This window comes from Doryrhamphus excisus, linkage group LG5 (assembly GCF_037039965.1).
Source record: "Doryrhamphus excisus strain RoL-2023G ecotype Guam linkage group LG5, RoL_Dexc_Guam_v1.1, whole genome shotgun sequence".
NCBI classification, from domain to species: Eukaryota; Metazoa; Chordata; class Actinopteri; order Syngnathiformes; family Syngnathidae; genus Doryrhamphus; species Doryrhamphus excisus.
In genome coordinates, this window is record NC_136361.1 from 9,988,008 (window position 1) to 10,015,989 (window position 27,982).

The window sequence follows — 27,982 nt, forward strand, 5'->3', positions numbered from 1 at the left end:
AACAAAGTGCAGATGTGATTTTAGTCAAAATGTTACAAGAAAAAGATGTACAAAAAGAAAGTCGAGAAAACAACAACAGCAGAGATGGAAATATCAGCAGTAATTTTACAAGATAAAAGATAAACTCAAAATTTTGTAACCTAAATTGTAACCATTGTAAAGTGAAAAACTTAAAGTGAATAAATTTTGGGGCTATTATGAGGAAAAATAGTGTCATTTTGGTAGATTAAATCCACCCATCCATTTACTATGCCACTTATCCTCTGGAGGGTGGCAGGGGTATTTTGGAGCCTACCCCAGCTGACATTGGGTGAGCGGCGGGGTGCACCCTGGACTGGTGGCCAGCCAATCACAGGGCACATATAGACAGACAACTATTCACACTCACATTCATACCTATGGACAATTTAGAGTCTCCAATGAACCTAACATGTTTTTGGAATGTGGGAGGAAAGCGGAGTACCCGGAGAGGACCCACGCACAAACAGGGAGAACTTCACAAGGTTTTGCACACTGTTCATCCCTGTTTCACCTACTTTCATTCCAGTTGTTCCTCTCTCGTTCTCCCACTCCCAGTCAGGATGTAGGTGTTGTCCAATGCCAAAGGAAGGAAATTCTGTCACATAGAACAATGGGCCTGTTTCTCTATCTATAGACTCAGTCAGGCGTAAGGTTGTGGAGAATGAGCACCACTAGTTGTGCTCTTGTGGAGGGTAAAAAACATTTATTTTCAATTTATTTTATAAGAAGTCTGAATTCATGGCTGAAGAGAATTAGAAAAGTGCCTGTAGATATGTAACAGACTGAAAATGGCATTTTGTGACGGGGAAAGGAAAATAGTGAGGATTGTTAGATTACTTTGAAGAGGGTATTTCCATTTAGGGTATTAAGAGGAAACTACAGCGGGATCAGAAGTGAATTGGGTGAGTATTACTTCATTTCTATGGCACAAAGTAGTCAATATCATCATCATACAATTGCTATAATATACTGTATATTGAGAAAGGAATACCTACTGAATACCTACTGCTTTTGAGGCATTTTGATGGTAATGGTGGAAAGTCATTTTCTAGATGTCTTCCATGGCTTTCCTGTCAGACGGAAGGCTTCCTGTGTAAAATACTGTCTTTTTCAGGCTCTGATGAGGAAGTTTTATGTTCATTCAGCTCATGTTGATACTGTGTATATCCTGTTGATGCGTCTTGTCGGTGACATCATCCTATTGTTTTATTGTTCCATTTTCTGGAGTGAGTGCATTTTTTCTTTTATGGCCCTGCCGATAGTTTAGTTTGTGTGGAACTCCTAATCTGTGTCCCAACAGTTGCTGATGATTATTTGCTTCCTGTGTTTGACATGAACCAGGTCATCGCCGTACCGCAGTGTTTCTCAACTTGTCACCTGGTGGGTGGGGACCAGCTTTCAAAGGGCCCTGGGTCTTTGCCTGGGAAAAAAAAATAATGTCATGTCCATGAATGTACCTTACTTTCTTTGGCTGTGCTATTCGCTTTGCTATGCCACCATAAGATGTGGGCCTAAGCAGCTGCGTAACCGCTACGAACAGTCCCTTGAAATACCCCCCTTTCATACATGAATTTCCAGCGAGTAGGATTCCGGATTTATGAATTGAATATTTTTGTAATTAGAGCATAGAAAATTAAATGAATATGTTTATAAACTTTATTGGAGCCCTCTAGACAGGAAACAACACCACTGTAGTCACCTTTACACTCCTATCAGCCAATACACACACATAATAACAGGAAATCAGACATAAGACACATAAACCTGTTTTCAACCATCCATCTTCTATACCGCTTATCCTCACTATGCTAGCGGGCATGCTGGAGCCTATCCCAGCTGCCTTCGGGCGAGAGGCGGGGTAGACCCTGGACTGGTCGCAGCCAATCACAGGGCACATATAGACAAACAACCATTCACACTCACATTCATACCTATGGACAATTTGGAGTCACCAATCAACCTAACATGGATGTTTTTGGAATGTGGGAGAAAAACCACAAATGCAAAGGAAGGACATGCAAACTCCACACAAAGATGCCCGAGCGGGGATTCGAACCTAGCTGCGCACCTAGTAACCACTAACCATCCACCACTGTGCATGCCTGTTTTCGACCTGCTGCAAATATTTTTTAAACATTATTAGAACCCTCTTGCCATGAAATAACACTCCTATAGTAATCTTTATACTGAAATTGCACAATATAGTAGACACAATAAGAGAAAATAAGACATATAAGACACAGAAAATCTGTTTATGAACTTCGATATACAGTTTTTAACATTATTAGAGACCCCAGGCATGAAATTACACCCCATTGTCACATTTACATTCCTATTACACAACACAGTAGACACAATAAGAGAAAATAAGACATATAAGACACAGAAAATCTGTTTATGAACTTCGATATACAGTTTTTAACATTATTAGAGCCCCCAGGCATGAAAGTACACCCCTATAGTCACCTTTACATTCCTATTACACAACTCCAGTAGACACAATAAGAGAAAATAAGACATATAAGACACAGAAAACCTGTTTGTGCCCTTTTACACACATTTGAAATTATTATTAGAGCCCTCTAGACTTGAAATAACACCACTATATTCACTTTAACACTCATGTTAGCCAATATAGTGAACATAATGAGAGAAAATAAGACATAGTAAATAAGGCTCATACTCGTCTGTGTTGCTGTAAATGTGTTTTGGTGCTAAGGGAGCTGAGTTGGAGGTGAAGAGGAAAGAGTTCAGGGTTGAGTTTTAGCTTGGTGTGGGTTACACACGCAACAGTAGCCCGTGTTCCAGCGATGAAGTTTGGTGCTTGTGTGTCTCAACCAACATTACCTTAACATTACTGACAGCTAATGACCAGTGTAGAATAGTACATATTGTAGATACACAATATATTTTTCTCAAACCGATAACTATAACTGTCTCCTTCTTAAAACTGATAACTTTTTATATCTACTTTGTTTTATTTATATTTGACTGCAGTTTGTGCACACCTGTAGGTAAGAACCCAGCAAAGTGCACTGCATTCGGGCACACACAGCAGCCAGTATGACGACACACATTTCTCTGGCAAACCTTTAGCACTTTTCAAACACCACGGCACTGGCATTTCATGTAGCTGATGAGGATTTTTGGATGCTGGATGGCATTTGGAACAAGTCCTTCCTATCCTATTAATGGGACCTATTATCCGTTTTCCACTTTTCTGACTTATAAATATAGTTACAATGTTGTATTCTCATGTTAAACCATGCCAAAGTTTCAGATAATGAGGTTTGCACATTTGGAAGTGAGCCCTGAAGGAAGTATGGGATGGCTCAAAACGCTCGGTTTCAAAAGCCGTGGTAAAACTGTGCCTTTGTGATGTCACAGAGGGGCGGACTTCTTTATATGGTTCACATTTAGGAAGCACTTTGGGGGTGTGACCAATCAGAGCGGAGTGGGCATGTGTGTGGAATAAATCAAAGCAGACCACTTTCAATCAAAGGAAATACAGCTGGAATAGGTGCACATTCTGCAGATCTAAAAGGTTTTCTGCAGGTTATTGTGTGTAGCTGGTCTATAGGAGACCACAATTCAATACAAAGGGTAAAAAAAATGAGCATAATCAGTCCCCTTTAAAAGTGAATGCTCCCAAGCGCTCCGGCTCGGCTGCCATGTGGGATCATCTAGTGCCCTTGGTGGGGGTGCAGATGGTTGTGCCCAGCTGCCTCTGCGGAGCTATCCCCTTGGGTGGGGCGGTGGGTCGTTTTCTCAATATTTAAAAAATAATTTTCATTAATTTACATATCGTATTAATTACGTATCTTATTGTATTTGACATATTTATGTATGTGAGGTATGTGTGATGTATGGGGACCGTGCGCTATTGTACCATTCTGGTTGCTGTTCCCCCCAGTGGGGCCACAGGGTATGGGGGGTTTCAGTTTGGGCTTGGGGTTGGGAGTGTGTGGTGCTGTGGTGGGGGATGCCCTCTTTTCTCCCTTTGGGGGTGGGGCAGCTGGGGTGTGGTGGATGTGGGACAGGCGGTGGATCTGGCTGTGTGGGTCCGTCCTCCGTGCGGTGCTGGCCAGGTTCTGGCCAGATGCTTGGTCAATGGTGGGATGGTGGGCTAGAAGTTGTGGGATGGCCTTGGCTGGGGGTTAAAAAACAAATACTGCAACTTGTTGGCACAGCCTTGCCAAAAAAAAGGTGCGCTATTCCAAGATTTTTCCTGATTTTGTGCCATGTTTTTGCAATGTAAACAAACCAAACAATTATAATACAATTTCCTGTGTGACATGGGGACCGGGGGTGGTCCTCGCTGTTTGCTGGTGTCTGGCTGGTTTTCTGCCTTTCCGATCAGGTGGATGTCTCCGTGTCTCCGGAGTGTCCTACTCTGAATTTTGGTGGATGTGCGGTGATTTGGGGGCTGACAGGTCTCCGGCGTGGCAGGGCCCGGGGCTGCGGGGGCATATGCTTTTTGCATTTGTTGGGCTATCGCTCTTCCCATGGGCCCTGCTGTATGGTGCTGTGTCTCTCTGTACCTATTTGGTGCTGTTGGCTTGCATGCCTTGGGAATGTGGCCGTGCTCTTTCCGGTTCTCTTGTAGTCACAGTGGTGTGGCTTTTAGGGCTGCCGTGGTGGTGGGTTTGTCGCGGAGGTGTGGTCCTTGCTGTTCTGGTGGCTGTCTCAGGGCATGTGACTGGTCCGTGGCTCTTGGCGGACTGGTTGCCCTGGCGGGCTGGGTGGAGCCTGTGGCATGGCCTACAGTCCCTGGTTTGCCTGGGCCTGTGCTGTGCTGGGTGGCCGGTCAGTCATGTGTCCTCGGTCCCTCCCTCCCACTCAGTTTGGGCAGTGTTGGGGCTTGGGCATGTGGGGACAACTGTACATCCATATATATACCACTCACAGAACATAAGTACTTCCCCACAACTCACAGACTTATCCATTATGTTATTATGCTGTTGGTTTTATCCAGTCATGGTGATGCCAGCAATAAGATTATAACAATTTTGTGTTATTGTTATTCAGTTTACTATAATTGTACTTAGAATGTTGTATTGTCATGTTAAACAATGCCAAAGTTTCCGATAATGAGGTTTCAGCATTTGGAAGTGAGCCCTTTGGGATAGCTCAAAATGCTCGCTTTTAGAGGGCGTTGTAAAATTGCCTCTTTGAGTTCTTACGTTCTGACGAAGGCTGTGCACTGTACGCCAGATACACTCTATGCCCTCCCCCAAGCTCTGCTTTTGTGTTTACGTTGTTAGCAATGTCTCCCAGGAAGTGTTTCTTTAGGTGTACGGGAAAGCTACATTTGTTTACAATTCCTAACAAAGCAAACATAAGGCACAAGTGGATTTCCCGATTCCCTACCACTAACACTGACACTTGTTGACAAACTGTTTCTGAAGCCTGACGCCTTTTCAACGTTACTTGGTTGTATGGAGTCAGAAGAGCAAGTTCAACTACTGAAGAACTGTAGAACTTACATGGATATTTTTTCATGTGTTAGATGGAGGGGTCGGGTAGTCCTCGTGTCAGAAAGCTCCATTTCCCAGTGGGTCTTTGGATTAATTCCCCCAGGAAGCATTTTGCAAAGCTGGGACGTCGCTGGCCCAGCGCTGTGTCTGTCAAGTAAGTGGAAAGGGGCTTTTTTGTTTTTTCTTGCTTGTTTTTTCTTTCTAGTTTGCCATGTTGCCTGTTTTATTTTTCCCCGTTTAGTCAGTCATAATTCACAACTGATATCCCCACTTCCTCTTCCCTCCTTTGGACCTGCAGGTCGACCACCAGCTCTGACGCGGCCTCCCTTCACGAGGCCCCCTCCGCTCCTTCCTCTTCCCTTTCTAACTCCACTCCCTCCCTGGCTTCCCCCACCCCATCACCTTCTCCTTCCCCAGCCTTCCTCAGGCCACGACAAGCTGGGCCCCAGTCGCGCACCAAGCGTCTTTCCCATCTCTTCCTACGGGGACGCTCCAACAGCGACCGGGACCGGGCGGTGGGGGAGAGGGAGAGGGAGGTTTGGGCCCACTCGGCCGCCTCCTCCTCCCACCATTACGTGCCCACTGCCTCTTCCTCTGCCCCTGGCCTCATCAAGATCTATGGGGATGCTCTCTCCAGTGGAGCAAACTATCGCTCCCTGCTGGCCAACATTCACTCAACAGCCAGGCAGCTCATCGCTCAGGTCATCACTCGTTACACCGAGAGAGAGAGGGAGGAGACTGATGACGCAGGTACGCGACTCCTATGACATATGAATAGGAATGACATAATGTAAACCGCACCTCCACCCTCCCTCAATTACCTCCTAGTTCTCCAGAAGCACAGCCCTGAGGACTTCCTGTTGTGTGATGTCATCGGGAAGCCCATTCAGCAGCCAGATGGCGCTATCAAGTGGGAGACGGAGTGTCGGAGAAGTGTCGCCCTGTGGGAATGCCCCTTGTTGTTGGCGGACATGTGGCGGCCTAAGGATGGACTCGAGCGGCGATTTGAAATCCAAAGGAAGGAAGACTACGAAAGAAAGGAGAGGGAGCGGGAGAAGGAGCGGGAGATGGAGGCAGAGAGCTATCAAGGTATGTAAAGAGCCTATAGGGGTTAACTGCAAGGTTACCCTTGCCCTGTCTGGCCAACAGGTGTACGCTGGAGGCGCAGCAGGATGGCGTCAGGGGGCGGGGCAGAGGAGACCGAGCGTGGCCACCGAGGAAGGAACACGGAGCTCAGGAGGAGCATCAGTGACATGAACCTCAGTCTGAGGCGCCGCCAAGGTAATCATGTGACCAGCGATGCGCGTGGAAGTCGCAACAACGGAGCGGTACAGGACAGGAAAAACATTGTGAGCATGATCAACCCTCAACAGGGAGAGGTGAGGACACTTTTAATCACATACCGGAATATAGAAACGTATCAAACACCCATATTTTAACACCAAAACTTCCTTTTGAATGAAAAGATTCAAAAGATTGAGTGGAAATAATACATGCCTGTTTTGTCAATCAGTGGCTAGTGCAGCAGCTACAGTGTCCACGTAAATAGCATCCTAATGAAACATATGATTAAATATATAACAAAAATATCAAATTTCTCAATCCACACAGCTATTATATTAGACACATTACTTAACGACACATAGTCTCCAAGGCAGAAGCATATGAGAAAACATTCTGTGACAAAAAAAAAAGATATCTTTGTACACCCCTTTTTCTATGCCGCTTATCCCTCACTAGGGTTGTGGGGGGGAGGGTGCTGGAGCCTATCCCAGCAGACTTGCGGTGAGAGGCGGGGTACACCCTGGACTGGTGGCCAGCCAATCACAGGGCACATACGTATAGACAAACAACCATTCACACTCACATTCATACCTATGGACAATTTGGAGTGGCTAATTAACCTAGCATGTTTTTGGAATGTGGGAGGAAACCGGAGTAGCCAGAGAAAACACACACACGCACAGGGAGAACATGCAAACCCCACACAGAGCCCCCGAGCCGAGATTCCAACCCAGGTCTTTCCCATCTCCTGAAGGTGTGGGCAACATGCTAACCACTCGTCAACCGTTCGGCCCTTCTCTTGTAAACAACCAATACAAATAATGCCAATATAAAGATTTTTCTATTTCTATATTCACTTTTAGAAATGTCAGCTCCATGAATTTTGACACGCAAGTTTTACTTGCGAGACTGTACTTATTAACATCCTGTCCACTGATTGATCGATCAATTAAACTCTTGCTGATCCCGATGTCGCTTCCCGTGTGTAGCGCCCCTTCTCTTGTGCGGTGTTGCATATGCAGATATTGTTAAACTCTCAGTTTCTGATTCCGATATCAATCGATACCTATGCATATGTGGCACATTCTTTTTTTTCTAGTAAAATTGATGTAAAGTAACAATATTCTTAAATGAGTAGAGCTACTCCAACCAAAGATAATTCATTACATTATGTATTACATATTTGAGATATGTTATTTTGGGGAAAAATGATTTTATTGTTAGTTAAAGGCACTACTTTGTGCTCTATAGCTAATGTAATGTGAATTATTACGAATGTGTGGGATCTCATCTTACTTTCATTAAGCTACTTTCTACACATTTCAGTGAATTTTCAGTTGATGTCTCTTGTTTATACATTGAGACACGCACTAACATACTTAGGTGGGATAGGCTCCAGCACGCCCGCAACCCCCGAGAGGATAAGCAGTAGAAAATGAGTGAACGAATGAATGAATATATATATATATATACATATATATTGTATACTGTGTCAACATTTTTGCAACACTGTCAACAGATCAGAGCCTCCAAAGCGGAGGCAAAGGTTGGATGGACCAAGCCGCCAGAGGAAGAGAAGGACTACTCCAGCTGTGACCTGGAAATGATGTCACAAAGTCTGATTCTTCCGCCTAGCGACCGGCCCTACTTCCTGTTGCTGCAGGGTTACGATCAGAGCAAGGCAAGTCAGGCCATATCGTGCGCACACATGCACACACACACCCACACACACACACACAATCATCAGTCCACAGCAAGACAACCAAGCACATAGCAACACCACACACTGAATTTGGCACCATGTGATTGATGTATAAACAACCAGGTCATGACATCATACCTGCATGCTGCTAATCTCTGCATACCATCTGCATTTGACCGGGAGCCTTTCCCATCTCCCATCTGACTCAAAAAAATCCGAGGAGGAGACACAAGAGGCTGTGTGCACATCACTCTATCTTGCACAATGACCTCACACAGATCCTCTTTGTAGCAAACTGTTGGCGCACTTTGTCCAATGTCAACTATCTGATGGGAGCTCCATGTCCAACCACAACACTTCCTAGATACCAGACCCCCCAGACGTTCCTCACCTTTTTGGTGGCTGTGTTTTTTTCTAGGACTTTGTTTTGTACATTATGGCGGGGCATACACATGTGTTTGGGAGAAAGCCGACCATGAGGGAGCGGGAGAAGGACAAAGACAGGGAGAGGAAAGGGACGAAGCCCCTCAAGGTGGACACCTTCCTGTTTGCGCCTGACCTTTTGGCCAGACACTTACTCGTGAGGAGGGACTCTGCTGCTCCTGAGACCCCCGTTGGGCGAGGTACACACAACATCATGGTCTACTGTACTTGGCCATACCCTCCCTTCACACGTCTCCATCTTATTTCAGCCTTGATGCGGCCTTTCAGAGGAGGCGCCGTCACCCATAACGGGGTGGCCCTCTACAGGGAGACCTTCCTAAAACCCGGGGATGTCATTGGCCTTGGGAACCACTTTCTTTTCTTGTACCGTGACCCCCGAGTGACCCCCGCTCCGCCTCTGGCCTTGACTTTGCCGTGGCACTCGGATGGCTCACACCCCTGCTGCCCTTCGGGCTTGGCAGACAAGCAGGAGGCACTGAGACAGTACCTCGGGAAGACTGAATCTGTTCTCAAGTTCCATCCTCGCCACGCTGACACCTTGTTACAGGTGAGACATACAGTGCAGTGCGTATGACGTATAATAGTCAAATATACTATTTCCTGCTTCTCCTGCTGTTAACGGACTACCAGCGGACATTGATGCACCCATAAACAATAGGGGTGACACCATACTGGAAATTCACCATAATTTAGTGCGGGGGTGCATAAACAGATTCCTCAGAGGACCTCAGACTGAAATATCAAAGGGTGCCACATTGATATTTTACATTTTTTAATACACATCTACTCAGAATTGTTATTCAAGAAAAAGCAGCCTCAATCAGACGTTTTGTTTTGTTACTATGAACTTTTATTCTTTACATTACACTTTCTTATGGAAGCCCGTTTCCACCACTGAAAGTAAAAAATGTCCCAATTGTAAGTCATGATTATGACATAAAAAGTCGAAGTTACGAGATAAAATAATTATGTGATATAAATGATAATTAATTAATTCATTTTCTGGAGCCTATCCCAGCTGTTTATCAAATAAAAAGGCGTAATGACGAGATTAAGGGCTCTAATTTCATGGTGCAGCGCATGGTGGGGCACAGCCCAAGCAGTGGTAATTAATTTGGTGGACTGAACTGCGCAGAGATTGGCGTGGCGGGGAGGTTTCACACATTTTTGTCATGTCATATTTCTGACTTGGGCTGCAGTATTGTTCGATATATTATTGCACCCATCATAAACATGTATGTTGTCCTCCAATTTTGGATCGACATTAGCAATAAAAGTGCTGTAATTATTTGATTGGATTCAGCTCCAACACCTTCCCCTTGTCTCTTCAATTGCCATTGTGATTGCCATGAGCAGATGGAATGAGAGTCATGGTGAGAAAAATAACATTTTTCTTTCTCCAAAAATTGACATGGTTGTGAAGGCTGAATCACAAAATTCATTTTGATTCCATTATGATACCATCCCGCTAACCTCATCCTCCATGAACCAGGAAGTGTCCTGCTAACCAACAAATACTGTACTCTCCCTCTCTTAGGAGATACTGTCAAAAAATTCCTCCCCTGACTCTGGAGGCGGGCCTTTGGCACCAGCGTACCTTCTGTCAATCATGATCGACCATGCCTCCAAGAATCTTGACCCGGCACTCACGCCTCAGATATTGCTCAAGGTGGCCAATCAGATCAAAGAAATCGTCTGGGTGAGTGGAAGAAAACACTTCTTGAGCTGCTTCACACAAAAGGGTCAAAATTGGTGAAAATCTGCACCTCAACCACATTGCCTGTGCAATTACTTTCCCCACAAATACACCTGATGAAGGCACTGTTATTGCTTGAAATTTCTCACACGCACACATGCCTGGAAAGTGTATGTGGTTGAGAGGACTGAAGAGAGTAGACAGGAGTACAGAGAGATGAATGGTAAGGTGAAAGTAGAGGTGGCAAAGGCCAAACGAGGTCTATGATGACTTGTACGCTAGGTTGAACAGTAAGGAGGGAGCGATGGATCTATACAGGTTGGCAAGGCAGAGAGACAGAGATGGGAAGGACGTGCAGCAGGTTAGGGTGGTCAAGGATAGGAATGGAAGTGTACTGACAGATGCCAGTAGTGTGATGGGAAGATGGAAAGAGTAAAGAGTTTAAAGAGTACTTTAAAGAGTTGATGACTGAGAAAAACGAGAGAGAAGGAAGTAGAAGAGGTGTCTGCTGTGGCACAGGAAGTGGCAAAGATTGGTAAAAAGGAAGTGAGAAGATCATTGAAGAGGATGAAGAGTGGGAAGGCACTTGGTCCTAATGGTATACCTGTGGAGGTATGGAAGTGCCCAGGTGAGGTAGCAGTACATTTCCTGACTGGGTTGTTCAATAGGATCTTAGGTGGTAAGAAGATGCCTCAGGAATGGAGAAGTGTGTTGGTGCCCATTTTTAAGAACAAGGGTGATGTGCAGAGCTGTGTCAATGTCAATGTCAATGTCAATGCCATACAATGAAGTTATGGGAAAGAGTAGTTGAAGCTAGACTAAGGGCAGAAGTCAGCATTTGTGAGCAGCAATATGGTTTCATGCCAAAAAAAGAGTACTACAGATGCAGTATTTGCTTTAGGAATGGTAATTAGAATGGTAAAAAGGTCAGAGGGAGCTATATTGAGTCTTTGTAGATCTGGAGAAAGCCTATGACAAGGTGCTTAGAGAGAAACAGCGGTGTTGTATGAGGACATCTGGAGTGACAGAGAAGTATGTTCAAGTGGTGCAGGACATGTATGAGGACTGTAAGACAGTGGTAGGATGTGCTGAAGATGTGACAGAAGAGTTCAAGGTGGAGGTGGGACTGCATCAGGGATCAGCTCTGAGGCCCTTCTTGTTTGCCAAGGGGGCCAACAATTCAGAACAATGGAGATTGTGAAAAGGAGGTGAAGAAGCGTGTGCAGGCAGGATGGAATGGGTGGAGAAAAGTGTCGGGCATGATGTGTGATAGAAGGTTTGCAGCTAAAATGAAAGGAAAGGTACACAAAACTTAAAAGCGATGTTGTTTGGCTACATATATTGGTAGAAAGATGCTGCATTTAGAGCTGGCAGGTAGGAGGCGTAGAGGAAGACCAAAGAGGAGGTTTATGGATGTAGTGGAGGACATGAAGGTAGTAGGTGTGAGAGAGACAGATGCAGAAGACAGGGTTGGATGGAGGAGATTAGTTTGCGCTGGAGACCCCTGAAGGTAAAAGCCCAAAGAGAAAGAAGAAGACAGTTGCCTGGAAAGTCAAAACTATGAGATTAAATGTCCGAAATATGAGATAATGACTACAAATTCATAGTCAAGTCATAATTATAATTAAGAATAATAAAATACAAATTCAGAGATAAAAAGTGGAAATGTTGAGCTATAAACTGCATGTGTGGAGTGCAATGACTCCAGTGAATAAGGCAGTTTGCATCATTTCCACTTTTTTTCTTCTTTTTCTATTTAGTAATTTGCACTTTTTCTTTCATAATTATGACTTTCTTATCTGACAATTTGCCCTTTTAATCCCATTGTAGTGATGTACTTCGGCGAAAAGGGGCTTCCATAGTAGTGACCCCCAGTGTACGTGAATATGCCTCACATTCTTATTTGTGTGATTTGCTTGTTACGCCGCTACTTGATGCGTGAAGGAGATCTGCATGGTGTGGGGACACACAGTTGCAGATATCTGCAGGAGAAGAGTGCACCATAAAGAGAGAAACAACGTCATTTTGCGTTATTTCATGAACTATCAAATATTTGTGTTGAAAAATTAGGTTGACGCTTGTCGTTAAGGGGTGATGTTGTCGGACCCGCAGTCAAAACCAGTTGAGAACCACCGCTTTAACTTCCTGGTTGAGGTTGAGGGGCAAATGCTGTTCACCTTGGGCTACTAAAGTCCTAGACGGGAGCAGGGACATTTTCCTGCTGGAAAAAGTGCTGTAATGGTCTTGGCTGCTTGCATGCATGCATGCTTCTCCACCTCCTCACTCACTAGAGATGTCTCTCTCCGCTCTTCTGTCTCCAAATGTGCTTACAGGAAAACATCAAGGAATTTGGGGATAAGCATCCCACGCAAAAGTAAGAGCATAGTTTTGATATGATACATTGTACTGTTATGTCTGGGCTAAATTTTTGTGGTCTGATGACAGCAAAGTTGCAAATTGGCTGGGGATAAAAACGAGTCAGCTTTGTGATTGCTCCAAGTGACCTTTCAAACGTCACCCGGTTGTGTCCAGTTCAGCCGAGCAAGAAGTGGAGCTCAGCACGGCCGACGTCCAGAAACTGTCGTCTGACCTTCGGCCGCTGATGTTCTGGATGTCGAACGCCACGGAGCTGCTCAACTTTTTCCACGTTAAAGTGGAAGCCATGGAGAAAGAGTGGGAGTTTGAAGGTGAGTGATGACTGGCAGGTCAGGAAAAAAAAACAACTTGAAAAAACAAAAAGAAGAAAAGTAGACAATGGAAATTGGACTTCTGACAGTGACTGGGCTGCTTAATATGCATTTAAAGCCCATGTCGTGGGGGCACTTTTAGACCAAGCATCACGACTTTGATGCAATCTATCCCACCCAAATCTGCTGATTATTGACGGGTGGGGCGGTTCAGGATTTTGACATTTGGACTTGTGCCAAACACCACTTTATGGGCTTGCTGCAGTACATTATATCAACCTGTTACCACTGACAAGGCTAAAAAAATACACACACACACACACATATATATATATATATATATATATATATATATATATATATATATATATATATATATATTGTCACGTTCCGGCTTGTGAGTTTTACGGTTCGACCCCAAGATGCAGAGATAAGGACCCAAATTCATGTAAAAATTTAATTTATTTTCGCGATGCAGCAGAACGACGCACTAGCATGACCAACTCACACATGTCAATGAACCGACAAAGGAAGGAGCGCGCACCTGAACTAATTAGGCAACATAAAATAGGAAACAGGTGCAGGAGATAATTGAAAGGAACGGAAAACAGAACAGAGCAACAGCGTAAGTGAATACAAAATAAGGGCATGAACGAGGAACAGAGAGAAAAAAGGAACTAAACGAGCTGTGACAGGGGGGTGAAGCCCAATCATGACAGTACCCCCCCACCCCCCAAGGACGGATCCTAGACGTCCAAGAAGTCCAAAGACAAAGAGGGATTGGAGGCAGGGGGACCGGGAGTGGGTTGCTGGCCATCTGCTCATGGCAATCACAATGTCAATTGAAGAGACAAGGGGAAGGTGTTGGACCTGAATCCAGCCGGCTGCTAGGGTTTGTGGAACCTTGAAGCTGCATGGCTTGGAGACTGGAGGAATCTGTGGCGTCATGCAGCTTGGCACGGGAGCTGGGGTTTGAGGAACGGAACCTTGAAGCTGCATGGCTTGGGGACTGGAGGAATCTGTGGTGTCACGCAGCTTGGCACGGGAGCCAGGGTTTGGGAACCCTTGGGGCTGCGTGGTTTGGGCACCGGAGGAATCTGGGGCGTCACGCAGCTTGGCACGGGAGCTGGGTCTTGGGGAACCTTGGGCCGGCCGAGACGTGCGTCGGCATCGTCGGCGAGCTGGTGTGTCAGCGCCAGGTCCGGGGTACATCCACGCCATGGGGATAAGCGTGCCGTCCGGCCCCCACACCATGTCCTCCAGCTCCTCCAGAGTGAACTTTGCGCACTCCTCCTCCATTGTCTTGAAGACCTGCAGGGTCCAGAAATCCATCTCCGTGAGGTCATCTTGTGGTCGGTCCATTCTGTCACGTTCTGGCTTGTGAGTTTTCCGGTTCGACCCCAAGATGCAGAGATAAGGACCCAAATTCATGTAAAAATATATTTATTTTCGCGATGCAGCAGAACGACGCGCTAGCATGACCAACTCACACATGTCAATGAACCGACAAAGGAAGGAGCACGCACCTGAACTAATTAGGCAACAGAAAATAGGAAACAGGTGCGGGAGATAATTGAAAGGAACGGAAAACAGAACAGAGCAACAGAGGAAGTAAATATAAAATAAGGGCATGCACGAGGAACAGAGGAAAAGGAGGAACTAAACAAGCTGTCACGGGGGTGAAGCCCCCATATATATGACATATATATGGGCTGTTAATCAATTAAAATATTTGATCGCATTTTTGTCCACATTTAACTCAATCACATTTAATCGCAGATGGAAATAAGTTTTTATAACAAGTAGGGGGAAATCTCTGTGGTAAACGATTTAATGTGCAACTACAACGATAATTACATTAAAGTTACGTTAAAGTTTTATGTAAAAGGATATCAATTTGGGAACTTTGGGCCATTATTTAAAAAAATACAGTCAGCAAACATTTTTGTATTACTATTTTTCTTTATTATTAGCACATTAGCTCTTAAACTCCCCCACAAACGTTCAGCAAATACAAAAATGTGAGCAAGTGAGACCTCTCACACTGACATGTTTATGTCAAATTTATTTATTTATGATACTGGTTTTAAATTCTAAATGTTTGTGAGTAAAACACCTATTTAGGAACATTCAGAAAGGATTATTAATAAAGAACTGCCTCAATGCACCTTTCCTTCATGAAATGTACAAAAGAAAATACCTAAACCACAGGGCAATAGTCATAAAACATTTCATCCAAATTGCAAACCTAACATTTAATTTCTCTTTTAAAACACATTGAAATTAATTATATTACAGTAAATATTTTAATACTCTTTAATTCGTTTTTGAATGTTTAATGCAACTTTTGACGGTCTTGAACGCACTGATGCACCGTTCTCCGTTGCAAAGACGGCTGTATTTGGATGTATTTTCCCCCTTTTTCTTTCATCTCATATTTGCTCCTGAATGCTGATACTATGTGGGAATGCATAAAGGTAAGATTTGATGACTTTGAGTGCTAATGTGCATCAGTGGTAATTTGATGCTAAATCGCTAATGCTAGCAAAACACTGGTCTTCAGCCACGGTCATCACGTTAACAGCCCGTCAATAGCAGCTGGAACTCCTATATAGATGGCAGTTCTGTCACGACAGAAAATGCAGAGACGTGTTTGTGTAACAAAGGGGTTTATTAACAAAGGTTGTTCACTCGGGGAAATGACCAAAAAACAAGGCTAAGGGGAAAACAAAAACTTAGCTAGGCAGAGTCCAAAAGTGCAACACAACAGAACAAAAAAACACTGCGGCAATCGGCTAGCAGGAACAACAGGGGAGCAAAGTGCAACATTGCCAAGCAAGCTGAGGGCGTGTGGGACGAGGAAGGTTGAGATATGATCTGGCAATGAGGCACACCTGCTGTCATGCTTAAGAGGCCCAGGAACGGCAGCAGGTGTGGGGACAGCCCCCTGCCAGCCAGAGGTGCATTACAAGGAAAAGGCAGAAGGTGGCAGCAGGCCGACACAGATCATAACAGTATCCCCTCCTCTTATAAGGCGCCACCTGGCGGCTTACCTGGCTTATCAGGGTGCCAGCTTCCTGCTGGTGCCGGCCAGTGGTAGGTCACAGGATGATAGCCACACCTCCTGTCCGGCCTGGTACTCGGGTGCCGGGGTGCGACGGCGGTCCGCCATCTGCCGGTTGAGTGTGGCAGTCCTTGTGAGGGCGGCCTTAGTCTCCCGCCGTACCATGCATGCCCTGTGGAGGTGTGCCTGAACCAGTGCTGGGAACAGCGGGCGTTGGAAACCATATGCCAACTTGAATGGTGACATACCTGTAGCAGAGCTTTCCAGCGAGTTGTGGCCGTACTCAACCCAGGGGGGGTGGGAGGACCATGAGGAAGGGTTTCTGTGGTAGACGCAACATAATGCCGCTTCAAGGTCCTGGTTTGCCCGCTCTGTCTGGCCATTGGTCTGGGGGTGATACCCGGACGACAGGCTCACCGATGCCTCCAGTGCCTTACAGAAGCCTCTGTCCGAGACGATGCCCGTAAGGATGCCGTGCAGCCAAAACACGTGCCTCACCAAAAGTCGTGCAGTCTCCAGGGCTGATGGGAGCTTAGGGAGTGCCACGAAGTGAGCCATCTTGGAGAACTGGTCTACAATGTTCAGAATGACTGAGTTGCCTCTGGAGAGCGGGAGACTGGTGATGAAGTCCAGGGCGATATGGGACCAGGGGCAGGGCGGGACTGGTAGCGACTGAAGCAGGCCAGCCGCGGGCGATGAGAGGCACAGACAGCGCCGGCTGCGACGTACTGGCATCCCATGCCATTGCTGGCCACCAACATTTGCGAGATAAGGAACAGAGTGCGCCTGACCCCTGGATGACAAGATAACTTGGAGTGCCCCCAATGCAGTACGTTTGACCTTAATGCTTCCGGTACGAAGAACCTGTCGGGGGGGGGGCTGCTCCTGTCCCTGTGTAGCGTCCGACACCCTTCTCTCCCCCTCCCACCACTCTGGCTACAGGCACGATTGTCTCATTGACTCTGCTCTCTTCGCCAGGCCGAAAATTCTCGACAGGGCTTGATGTTACGGGACCCCGGTCTGTAAGTGTTAGAAAAGTTGAATCGGGTGAGGAACAGTGCCCAATGTGCCTGACGGGAATTGAGTCTCTGAGCAGTTAGTGATGTATTCCAAGTTCTTGTGGTCAGTCAGCACGAGGAATGGATGAGTAGTGTCCTCCAGCCAATGCCTCCACTTCCGCATGGCCAGAACGATGGCCAGCAGCTCCCCGTTACCCATGTCGTAATTCCCCTCAGCGCTAGTGAGACGACGAGAGAAGAATGCACATGGGTGGAGCTTCTGGTCGACAAGTGACCGCTGGGATAGGACAGCCCCGACTCCTGTATCTGACGCGTCGACCTCTCGAACAAATTGCAGGGAGGGTGAGTACAGGGGCAGAAGCACAATAAGATTTGAGCTTGGAGAAAGCCGATTCAGCCTTTTTTTTTTTTTGCACTTTTGTCACAAGTGCAAAAAATAGTTTGTCAAATTACAATGTTTCACATTATCAAACAAAAGGAAATATTAGTCAATGACAACACAACTCAACACACAATGCCTTTTTTCAATGAAACTTCTTTTTATTAATTAATTCGCTCCCAAAGATGGAGTTATGCATCTTCTACGTTTTTTTGCGCAAAGGGCACAAAAAGGTGATGATGCAACTGCGCAATACAAGAGAGCATGGTTGGTGCAGTTTTAAGCTGAAAAAACGGCCACAAGGTGGCAGAAGCGCATTTTATGAGAGCTCAGCCTGCATCTCGCACACATACAGTTTAGTTGCAAATGTGAAAATTATTTCATGGTTTTCATGGTAGGGCTGGGTGATATAGGGATATTTATAAAATATGGATATTTCTTTTAAGCATAATGGCGGACGCCTTGGGTTCGAATCTCCACTAGTAAGCATCATCGGTATTTGTCAGGAAGGGCATCCGGAGTATGCAGATCAAAAAGATCCGCTGTGGCGACTCCGTAATCAGGAAAAAGCAGAAAAAACCTTGCATGATGCGGAAGTCATGTTTCAAGATGGTGCTGCCTGAGTGCATGCTAGTTTTTTAGTGTTTAATAGTGCTTTATTTATTACTTTCTTATTGTTTATGGTGCCATACCGACCCTTTAACTATGAATGTTCATCTTGTTACATTTGTAGCTTGCATCTTGCTCCATTGTTTACACTCGGGAGCAGCTGTTAGCTTTGAACACCCTCTCACTATGCTGAGGACTGCATCCCCGCAGAGATACGGTGGAAGAGAGGGGTCCACATCAAAAAAGTCACGGGGAAAGTCAGAAGGAAGCTAGGAAGTTAACGGCACTATTTTGCTGACACTTACCCATGTTCTACTGCTGATTACTGAAGAATAGAGAAAGTTAGAAACCAACGTTTTTTTCTGGTGAAAGATGAGAGTCTAATCTTTCTTATGGTATATACCAAGTCTATATAGCCAGACAACACAATACTTAAGGGAGAGGAAAAGAAACCGTGTGCCGTCTCCTCAGCTTATCCCGTCCGGTTCGCAGGGGCAGCAGTCTCAGTAGGGAAGCCCAGACTTCCCGGTCCCCGGCTACCTCCTCCAGCTCCACTGGGAGGACACCAAGCCATTCCCAGGCCAGCTGTGAGATATAATGCCTCCAGCGTGTCCTAGGTCTGCCCCGGGGCCTTCTCCTGGAATACCTCACTAGGGAGGTGTCCGGGAGGCATCCGAACTAGATGCCTGAGCCACCTCAAGTGGCTCCTCTCCATGTGATGGAGAAGCAGCTCAACTCTGAGCCCTCTCCCGGATAACTGAACTCCTCACCTCATCTCTTCGGCATTACATCTTTAGGCTAACATTAAGGCTCATCTCCTTTTTGCCAGAAAACATCTTGATGATCCCCAAGACCTTTGGGAAAATACTCTGTGGTCTGACTATGCAAATGTTGAACTTATTGGAAGGTGTATGTCCCATAATATATAGCATAAAAGTAACGCTGCATTTCACAAAAAGAACATCATAGTAAGAGGGAATATGGTGCTGGTAGAGTGATGGTCTGGGGCTGTCTTGCTGCTTAAGGTCGCGGAAGACTGGTAAGCATGAATTCTGTTAAAGGAGAATGTCCAGCCATCTGTTGGTGACCTCAAGCTGAAAGCAACTTGGGTTCTGCAGCAGGACAATGATCCAAATAACACCAGCAAGTCCACCTCTGAATGGCTTTGGAGTGGCCTAGTCCAAGTCCTGACCTGAATCCTATTGAGATGCTGTGGCATGACCTTAAAAAGGCTCCATGCTGGAAAAGCCTACAATGTGGCTGAATGACAACAATTCTACAAAGATGAGTGGGCCAACATTCCTCCATAGCGCTGTAGGAGAATCATTGCAAGTTATCACAAACGCTTGATTGCAGTTGTTGCTGCTAAGCGTGGCCCAGCCAGTTATTAGTTTTAGGGGGCAATCCACACAGGGCCATGGAGCTTTGGATTTATTTTCTCCCTTCATAATAGAAGCTTTCATTGAAAAACTGCATATTGTGACATTCACTAATATTTACATTTGTTTGATGATGTGAAACATTTAAGTGTGGCAAAATGCAAGAAAATATGAACTTAGGAAGGGGTGAAACACTTGGATCATAAACACACACCTATGTTCAAATGAACCCCTGCTGCTCTGATGCCAGCAGGTCCATTATTAGCCGTTCTTAAGTAAGATCTGCACAGTATTCGCTGGACTCTTCCTTGGCCTTGGCTCTTCCATGAGCTATAGCAAACAACAATCCGCTCCAAAGTCAAACTGTGGCCATCATAAAATCTTTAGAACGTGTAGAAGTAGCATACACAGGTGTCATACAGGTGTAAACATAAGTGAATGGTTCCCAAACAAAAGCAAACCTGAAGTGTAAAATCAAGTTAGTGGCAAAAAGCAAAAACAATAAATAATGTTCTCCCCATTGTTCATCCAGAATGCACTCCTTTACCTGGATCTGCACCAATGTGAATGTCTATGTTTGAATGCCCACTGACAGCATGACGTGTGCTACTGATTCATTCATGTGTAAATGTAAATGTTCCTTTACGATGGAGCCCCGGGTGATCCAGTGTTGGTGTCTGACATGGACACGTGCTCTGAGGCTCTGGCTCAGCTGGATGATGTCATCATGCACACCTTCCAGCAGTGCGTCTATCATCTGACAAAGGTAAAGTCACTAAAACTCACACATTACCATGCGTTTTATCACGGTAATTTGTAATTTAACAAGAATAAAGTCAAAATATGAAGAGAAAATTTTTTGTGATCACATGAGAAAATTTTAATGAAAAGTCATCAGTAAACAGCACTGAAATCTACGCTGAGTGTCAGATTGCGATGGATAGGTTTAGCATTTGTACGCGGGTGGAACAACATGTCTTCTTTGCTTCCCAAGACCCTCTACTCCCTCCTTCCCGCCCTGTTGGACACCAACCCGTTCTCCAATGAAGAGAAGGAGAAAGACAGAGATGGAGCTGAAGGAGCGAAGGGGGCGGAGACAGGAGAAGGGGAGGCAGATGACGTCTCCGTCCTGCCGCCCAAAGTGGCCGGGCTGGTGGAGGTGTACCGCTCTTCCCTGATACTGTCCCGGGAAGCCCGCCTGTCCCCACCTCTCACCTCCCAAACCTTTGGCTACCTCTTCTTCTTCACCAACACCTCCCTGCTCAACACCTTGCTGGAAAGAGGTGAGATCAGCCTCGAAGGTGAGCATGTGCACCTGTTTGACTTCCTGTTCCTTTTTACCTCCAAAAGACGGACTCTTTTCCTGGTCCAGAGCGGTCCAAATCCGTACAAACTTGGACTTGGTTCTGGATTGGCTCCAAGGGGCAGGGCTTGGGGACATTGCCTCTGAGTTCACAAAAAAGTTGTCAGTCATCGTCAACTTTTTGTGCATTCCCAAAACCCGCCTCATCCAGGTGAGACCACCTTGTGTTTGGACTTTCCCTTGAACTGTTTCATCCCAACTTCTCTTCCAGTCGTCGTGGGACACTTTACACGAGGATCACGCCTTGCTAAGCCCTGCCCAACTCCACCACCTGCTCACTCATTATAAGTTGGGACCCAGCAGAGCCCCCCCGGCCTCCTGGGCCCCCCCGCCTGGCACAGAGTTAAGCGGAGGTAAGCACATCTGAAACAAAATCCTAATTATCAAATGCTATACGCTCCTATTGTGTACCTTTTAGACATACTACTCCACAGCATACTTGTACAATTATAACATAAAGTAATAATATCGTGGGAATAAAGTCATAATATTATGGGAATAAAACCACAATATTGTGGGAATAAAGTCATAATATTATGGGAATAAAGTCATAATATTATGGGAATTAAGTCATAATATTATGGGAATAAAGTCATAATATTGTGTGAACAAAACCATAATATTATGGAATTAAGTCATAATATTATGGGATTAAAGTCATAATATCATGGCAACAAAGCCATAATATTATGTTTAATATTGTTTTTCCAAGTATTAAACAGAATGTGTTTTAAGGCTGTAAAAGCCCTCACCATCCACTTCTCACATTTCACTTAGTTAAACACCCCCAAAAATGACAATCATCAACCTTCCGCTGTACTGTAGCGTTTTTCTGTCCTTGATTATTTCAGAAGGACGTTGAAATATGTGGACATTTTAAAAAAACAACAGCAAAATTGGAAAAATCAGTAATTTTATAAGAATAAGCAATAAATATTAAGAAAAAAGTTTGTAACCAAACAAGAAAATGTTTCTGAAAATAAAATTAACATTATGACAAAAATAATCTCATTTTACAAGTACATTTGAAAAATCAAAGGAGACAAATGGGATTAAAGTCATAAAATGTCCAAAGGTTTTTGAAACATGTTGGAATATTTGAAAAAAATGCCTAGCAACAACTGTGATGGTTGGCATGGTGGCCAGCCCAGGTTGGACCCTGACTGCCTCTCTGCTGACAGGCAAGAAAAAAGGCAAAGTATTAACGTTGTATTCCAATGAGAATCAACTTATAATATCATGAGCATCAAGTCCAAATATTACAGAATTAAATATGTTGTTGTAATATCCTGATGATATCATGACAAACAAACAAACAGGAGATGCTAGAAGAGTGGAGGTTTGCGGAGGAATGAGGAAAAGAGAGCAATGAAGATGAGCCGCAGCAAGACTGGGTATATGTGTTCGAATGAGAGGGACCCAGTGAGGTTACATAGAGAAGATACAGAAGGTGGATAATTTTAAGTACTTGGGGTCAACAATTCAGAATGGGGATGGGGATTGTGAAAAGGAGGTGAAGAAGCGTGTGCAGGCAGGATGGAATGGGTGGAGAAAAGTGTCAGGCGTGAGGTGATGAAAGAGTTTCAGCTCAAATGAAAGGAAAGGTTTATAAAACTGTGGTGAGACCAATCATGTTGTTTGGTCTAGAGACAGTGCCACTGAGGCAAAGACAGGAAGCAGAACTGGAGGTAGCAGAGATGAGGATGCTGAGGTTCTCATTGGGAGTGACCAGGATGGATAGGATCAGGAAAGAGTACATCAGAGGGACATTACATGTTAGAGGCCTTGGAGATAAAGTCAGTTATCGACCAGACTGAGATGGTTTGGACATGTCCAGAGGAGAGATAGTGAATATATTGGTAGAAGGATGCTGCCAGGTAGGAGGCGTAGAGGAAGACCAAAGAGGAGGTTTATGGATGTAGTGAAGGAAGACAGGGTTGGATGGAGACGGTTGATTTGCTGCGGCGACCCCTAAAGGGGAAAGCCCAAAAAGAAAGAAGAAGAAATACAACAATATAAAGTTGTTTTTTCAGAAAATTAGGTTAGCCAAAAAGTTCTGATATTATTGGAAGAAAGTTCCCAAAAGAAAATTGACAAGGGATGACTTAAGAAGAAAGCTGAGATATTTGAAAATGTAAAAAAAAAAAAACAAGAGTGGAAAGATAAGTGTTTATTTCCAAGGAGAAATTCAACATATTAAGAAGAAAATGTTGCATTGCCATGGGAAAAACATCTGTCACTCTATGAAAATAAAATGTTAAAGGGGACCTATTATGCTTTTTCCACTTTTCTGACCTATAAATGTAGTTTGTGTTCTCGTGTTAAACGATGCCAAAGATTCAAATAATCAGGTTTGCCCATTTGGAATTGAGCCCTGAAAGAAATTTGGGATGGCTCAAAATGCTCGGTTTCATAAGGCATCGTAAAACTGCCCCTTTGTGATTTCACAGAGGGGCGGACTTCTTTATATGGGAGTGTCTGTAAGCAGATAAGTGCTCTGCTCTCCCCGAAGGTCTGCTTCCTCGCCCTGCCCCAAGCTCAAGTAAGTAACAATTCATCAGTATCCTAACCGTGTTTATTTTGTTGAAAGCGCATGGAGCAAAAGCGCTTGCCTCCAGGGAGCAGGGTTGCTAATAGACGTATCACACCACAATTAGTGGCCACATTCAGTTACCGAAAATGCTAAAGCTACTTACCATGGAGAGACGTCTTGAAGTAACCTCTTTTGTTGAGAATTTGGATCGGCTTCGGGATCCAACACATATGGCTGGATGTTAAAAGCAGACATTTAAAAAAAATAAATCAGCATTTATTATCAACTCCTATACTGTTCGCAGCTAGCAGCACAAACGTGAACTCCTTTTAAGTCCTTTTAAGACCAACCACAGTGGAGTGGGCGTGCCAGGAGGCAGGCAGTGGGTGGAATACATTGAAACAGACCGTTTTTGCGGGAACCACGAAATCCAAAGAAATACAGCTGAATGGATAAAGATTCTGGGAAAACTAGAAAGCTTTGTGTTTAGCTGCTCTATAGGAGTCCACAACTCAATACATAGGGCCGAAAAATTAGCATAATAGGTCCCCTTTAATATTCATTCATTTTCTTCCACTTATCCTCACAAGCAACGTGGGGCATGGTGGAGCCTATCCCAGCTGTCATTGGACATGAGGCAGGGTACACCCTGGACTGGTCGCCAGCCAATCACAGGGCACATATAGACAAACAACCATTCACACTCACATTCATACCTATGGACTATCTGGAATACGATGAGGAAAAAGAATGATGTGAAAACTGAAAGAAAAAGCATGTTGCTTTTTAAAAGCTGTCATGTTGTGAGAAAGAAATGAAGTTGTGTACTTTTTAGACATATTCGAGAGCTTTCTGGACCACCCCCCCCTCATCCTGCCCAACGAGACACCTCGGCTGGACCTCTCCCAGCCAGTCCCGAGTGTCGAGCTCCAGAAGGAGGTCATCCGTCTTCGTACATTCTTGTGGGGGCTGGACCAGGACGAGTTGCCCGCCAATCAGAGGACTCGGCTTTGAGCGATAAAGAAAACCAACAACAGGTGTTACTTTCTAACCTTTCCATAGCCCACCATGTATTAGTTTAGATTGGAAGAGTCTGTCATGTACCTTCACACTTTACTTCAATGTATCTTACATCATGAATAAAAATGTCTGCAAATGTACTCTTTGGCACCTTTTCTTCACGCTATTATAAGTGTAAAAAGAAATCTTGTTGTAAAATAAATCAACGTGACCTGCATTTTTTTGTAACCCTTGTAACTGTAATACAGTCATCCATCCTTTATTGTCGACAGTTGGTTCCGTGATAAGTCAATTTACAGTTAAAGTTGAATACAACATACAAAACCTCTTTATGGCATTCTAAATGCAGGTTTTGACATTATTAAAGCCCTGTAGACATGAAATAGCACCCCTATAGTCACCTTTACATTCCTATTATTCTTTCTTTACATCACATTGTGCAGACTACGGCATCACTGCAGGGACATATCAGACAACCACTGCTAGCATAACAAGCTAGCGAACTAGCATCTTCAATTTACTGTACTCATTCTAACCTTAAGGAAGTGGGGCGAAAGGGGGCGACAAGGGGAAGACAAAAATATCCTTCTCAGCCACAGCATGTCTGTCTCGGCCGTGCCATGGCTCAGAAGGACATGGCATGGCCTTCTTAGCCACAGCATGTCTGTCTCAAACATGGCAAATCCTTCTCAGCCATGGCACGTCCTCGCCAGCCATGGTTCAGCCATAGCATGTCCGTCTCAGCCATTGCATGTCCATCTCAGTCACAGCCATAGAATGTCCGTCTCAGCCACAGGATGTCCGTCTCCACCATGTTATGTCCATCTCAGCCGCAGCATATCCATCTCAGCCACAGCATATATGTCTCAGCCGTGGCATGTCCGTTTCAGCCACAGCATGTCTGTCTCGGCCATGGCACGTCCATCTCAGCCACAGGAGGGCTGTCTTGGTCACAACATGTCCATCTTGGTCATGGCACGTCCGTCTCAGCCACAGCATGTCTGTCTCAAACATGGCATGTCTGTCTCCATGATGATAAATGGTCTGTTACTTGTACAGCGCACTCAAAGCTCTTTGACACTGTTAGCACATTTACCTATGATGACGCCGCATCAGGACCAACTGGGTCTTCACTATTTTGCCTAAGGATACTTCCACATGATCACGGGAGGACAGAAGACAGAGGATTGAACCAGCAACCTTCAGGTTGGAAGGCGACCCCTATACCGGCAGAGCCATGCTGCTCACGGCACGTCTATCTGTGGTACGGCACTTCGGCTGGGCTCTGCTAGCTCAGTAGCATGCGTCTCCATGCAGTGTGAAAGCTAATGTCAAGTCTCATAACATGACTGATGCCGAGTGACCGCAATATTGCATAGAACTTGTCTTTCAATGTTTTTCGACTAACATTAGATCAAAACAGCTATCATTCATTTATTCATTATTTAAAAAACAACAAAGGCTGTATGGTGATGGAGCGATACTGGAACCAGGATAGAGTGAGGGACGACTGTATAAAACATAAAAATAAGTTAACCACAATATGATGCAGTTTTGCTAAACCTGATGAACCATATTTGGTGTTTTTGGACTGTATTTCAAGTGTAAAAAGATGGAACCACAATGTGGGATGTAAATCTCTCTGTTGTAAACCAGTCAATACATGGTTAAGATACCATTCCAAAATCCAACATTTCGAAATACAACAATTCAATATGATTCGGTACAGTGTGCAAACGATACGATCTGATTGGATACAATTCTACGGTCCCATTTGTTGATGTAGGCGTGAATATTTCAATAAAGCAGCCAAGTGTATAAATGTGTCATTCTTACAGTATTTTCTAACATGTACATGCACATCATACCCCCAAGATGCTGGAAGCCAGGAGTCTCCAACCACAAGGCCCAGGAAATGTCAGCTGCAATGTCCATTCAGGATGGCTATGGTTTAAGTCTGCATATTCATTTCATAGCAAGAAGGGGAAAGTTGACCAATCATGATAGTGGACAGTATCTGTCCACAGGTCTGTTTGACATTCATGTTTGTTTGAAGTAGAAGATATTCTAACGTTGTCTTATTCTTATATGAGCAAGAAATGCTTGCTTTGGAAATATCACCTACCACCAAGGGGTGCTGCTCCATCCCGAGCCCGAAATGATGAGTGTGCATGTAGAATTGCCTCTGTAAGTATAGGAAGCAGGCCAGACACAATCTCGAATTTCCTAGAAGGTCGCATTTCATGACTCATGGCAGTAAGCTGTGATCACACAGAGCCCACCAGCTGTCGTGAAAAAGGTAAAGTGGCCATTTTTTAATTTCCCTTGGCTCCATGTGACACACTGGAGTGATTTCCCGCCTTTCATTCATGTGGTAAAGAGGGCCCTGACCCGGGTCGCGAGGGACTGAGGCAGCGGCAGCGTCACGGCAGCATGGGCTCTCTGCTGCACAGCCACTTATCAAGCAAGGAAAACAGTGCCTCAGCGTCTTGGCCTGGAAGGTGGATCTGTCTGACTGGAAGGTGGATCTGTCTGACGTCTCTACGGAGTTACTCCCCTCCTCCTCTGGCATCCATCCAAGCCTCTTTCCTCTCATCCGGTCAGCTTTTGGCGTGATTACGGTAACAATCTGCACAGAAACAACGTCAGTGTCTCCGAGAGACACCCCCACACGACCCCCTACCAACTGCTGACATCATTACAATTGCCCACGGCCCTGTCTCCCCAAAGTTTCATCCATAAAGCGGGTGGAATCGTCTTCACTTCCCATAAGTGACGTCACTGCCTTTATTCAACACACCACGCACAGAGCTTGCATGAGCTTGCAGTTCTTCTTTTTCTGTTTTTTTTGTGTCCCTTTTAGCCATTGGGGTGAATAGTATTGTTCATCTAAATGCCCTTACATGCTAAACAGATTTGCTCTGTCAGGAAAGGTGTAAGCTACAACTTCCCTGTACTATGAAATTTGATTGATGTTTTTGTTATGCTAAATTGGAGCGGCCGGACCGGAGCAAGAAGAAACACAGAAAAGAAGAAGAGGAGAAACTGGTGGATGGTGCGGGGGGGGGGCAGTAGAGAGAGAAACAAAAACAGCAGCAACAACAATTCCCATAACAACAACAGTGACAAACAGAACTGCATCAGTTAAATGTCAATGATGGCTAAGGGTCACAATGGAGATGATATCACTGAAATGAAACAATCTCACTGCTTGACATCATTATTACTGTAATAATAGCATACCAATAGCATAAAGACATCAAGGATAAGATGGTAGATGTGTAGAGAAGCACCCAGCACCCATA

The 27,982-nt window shown here is 44.9% G+C and overlaps 1 protein-coding gene across 3 annotated transcripts; it reads left to right on the forward strand.

The window, feature by feature from the left end:
• Positions 1-578: 578 nt before the first annotated feature.
• rasip1 (Ras interacting protein 1) lies at positions 579-24,817 on the forward strand. Of its 3 annotated transcripts, XM_058053632.2 has the most exons (17): positions 579-923; positions 5,531-5,652; positions 5,797-6,248; positions 6,327-6,587; positions 6,648-6,877; positions 8,302-8,463; positions 8,903-9,107; positions 9,177-9,475; positions 10,466-10,627; positions 12,958-12,998; positions 13,157-13,311; positions 20,415-20,527; positions 20,756-21,044; positions 21,112-21,275; positions 21,336-21,477; positions 23,575-23,666; positions 24,493-24,817. In XM_058053632.2, the coding sequence occupies exons 2-17, from the start codon at positions 5,531-5,533 to the stop codon at positions 24,676-24,678; spliced, it is 3,075 nt and encodes a 1,024-aa protein (XP_057909615.2). In that variant the 5' UTR covers positions 579-923; the 3' UTR covers positions 24,679-24,817. The 3 variants fall into 3 exon arrangements, with proteins under 3 accessions (XP_057909615.2, XP_057909616.2, XP_078646804.1); XM_078790678.1 differs by lacking the exon at positions 579-923 and having other exon boundaries at positions 5,435-5,652; XM_058053633.2 differs by lacking the exon at positions 23,575-23,666 and having other exon boundaries at positions 582-923; positions 8,903-9,475.
• The last annotated feature ends 3,165 nt before the right edge of the window (positions 24,818-27,982 follow it).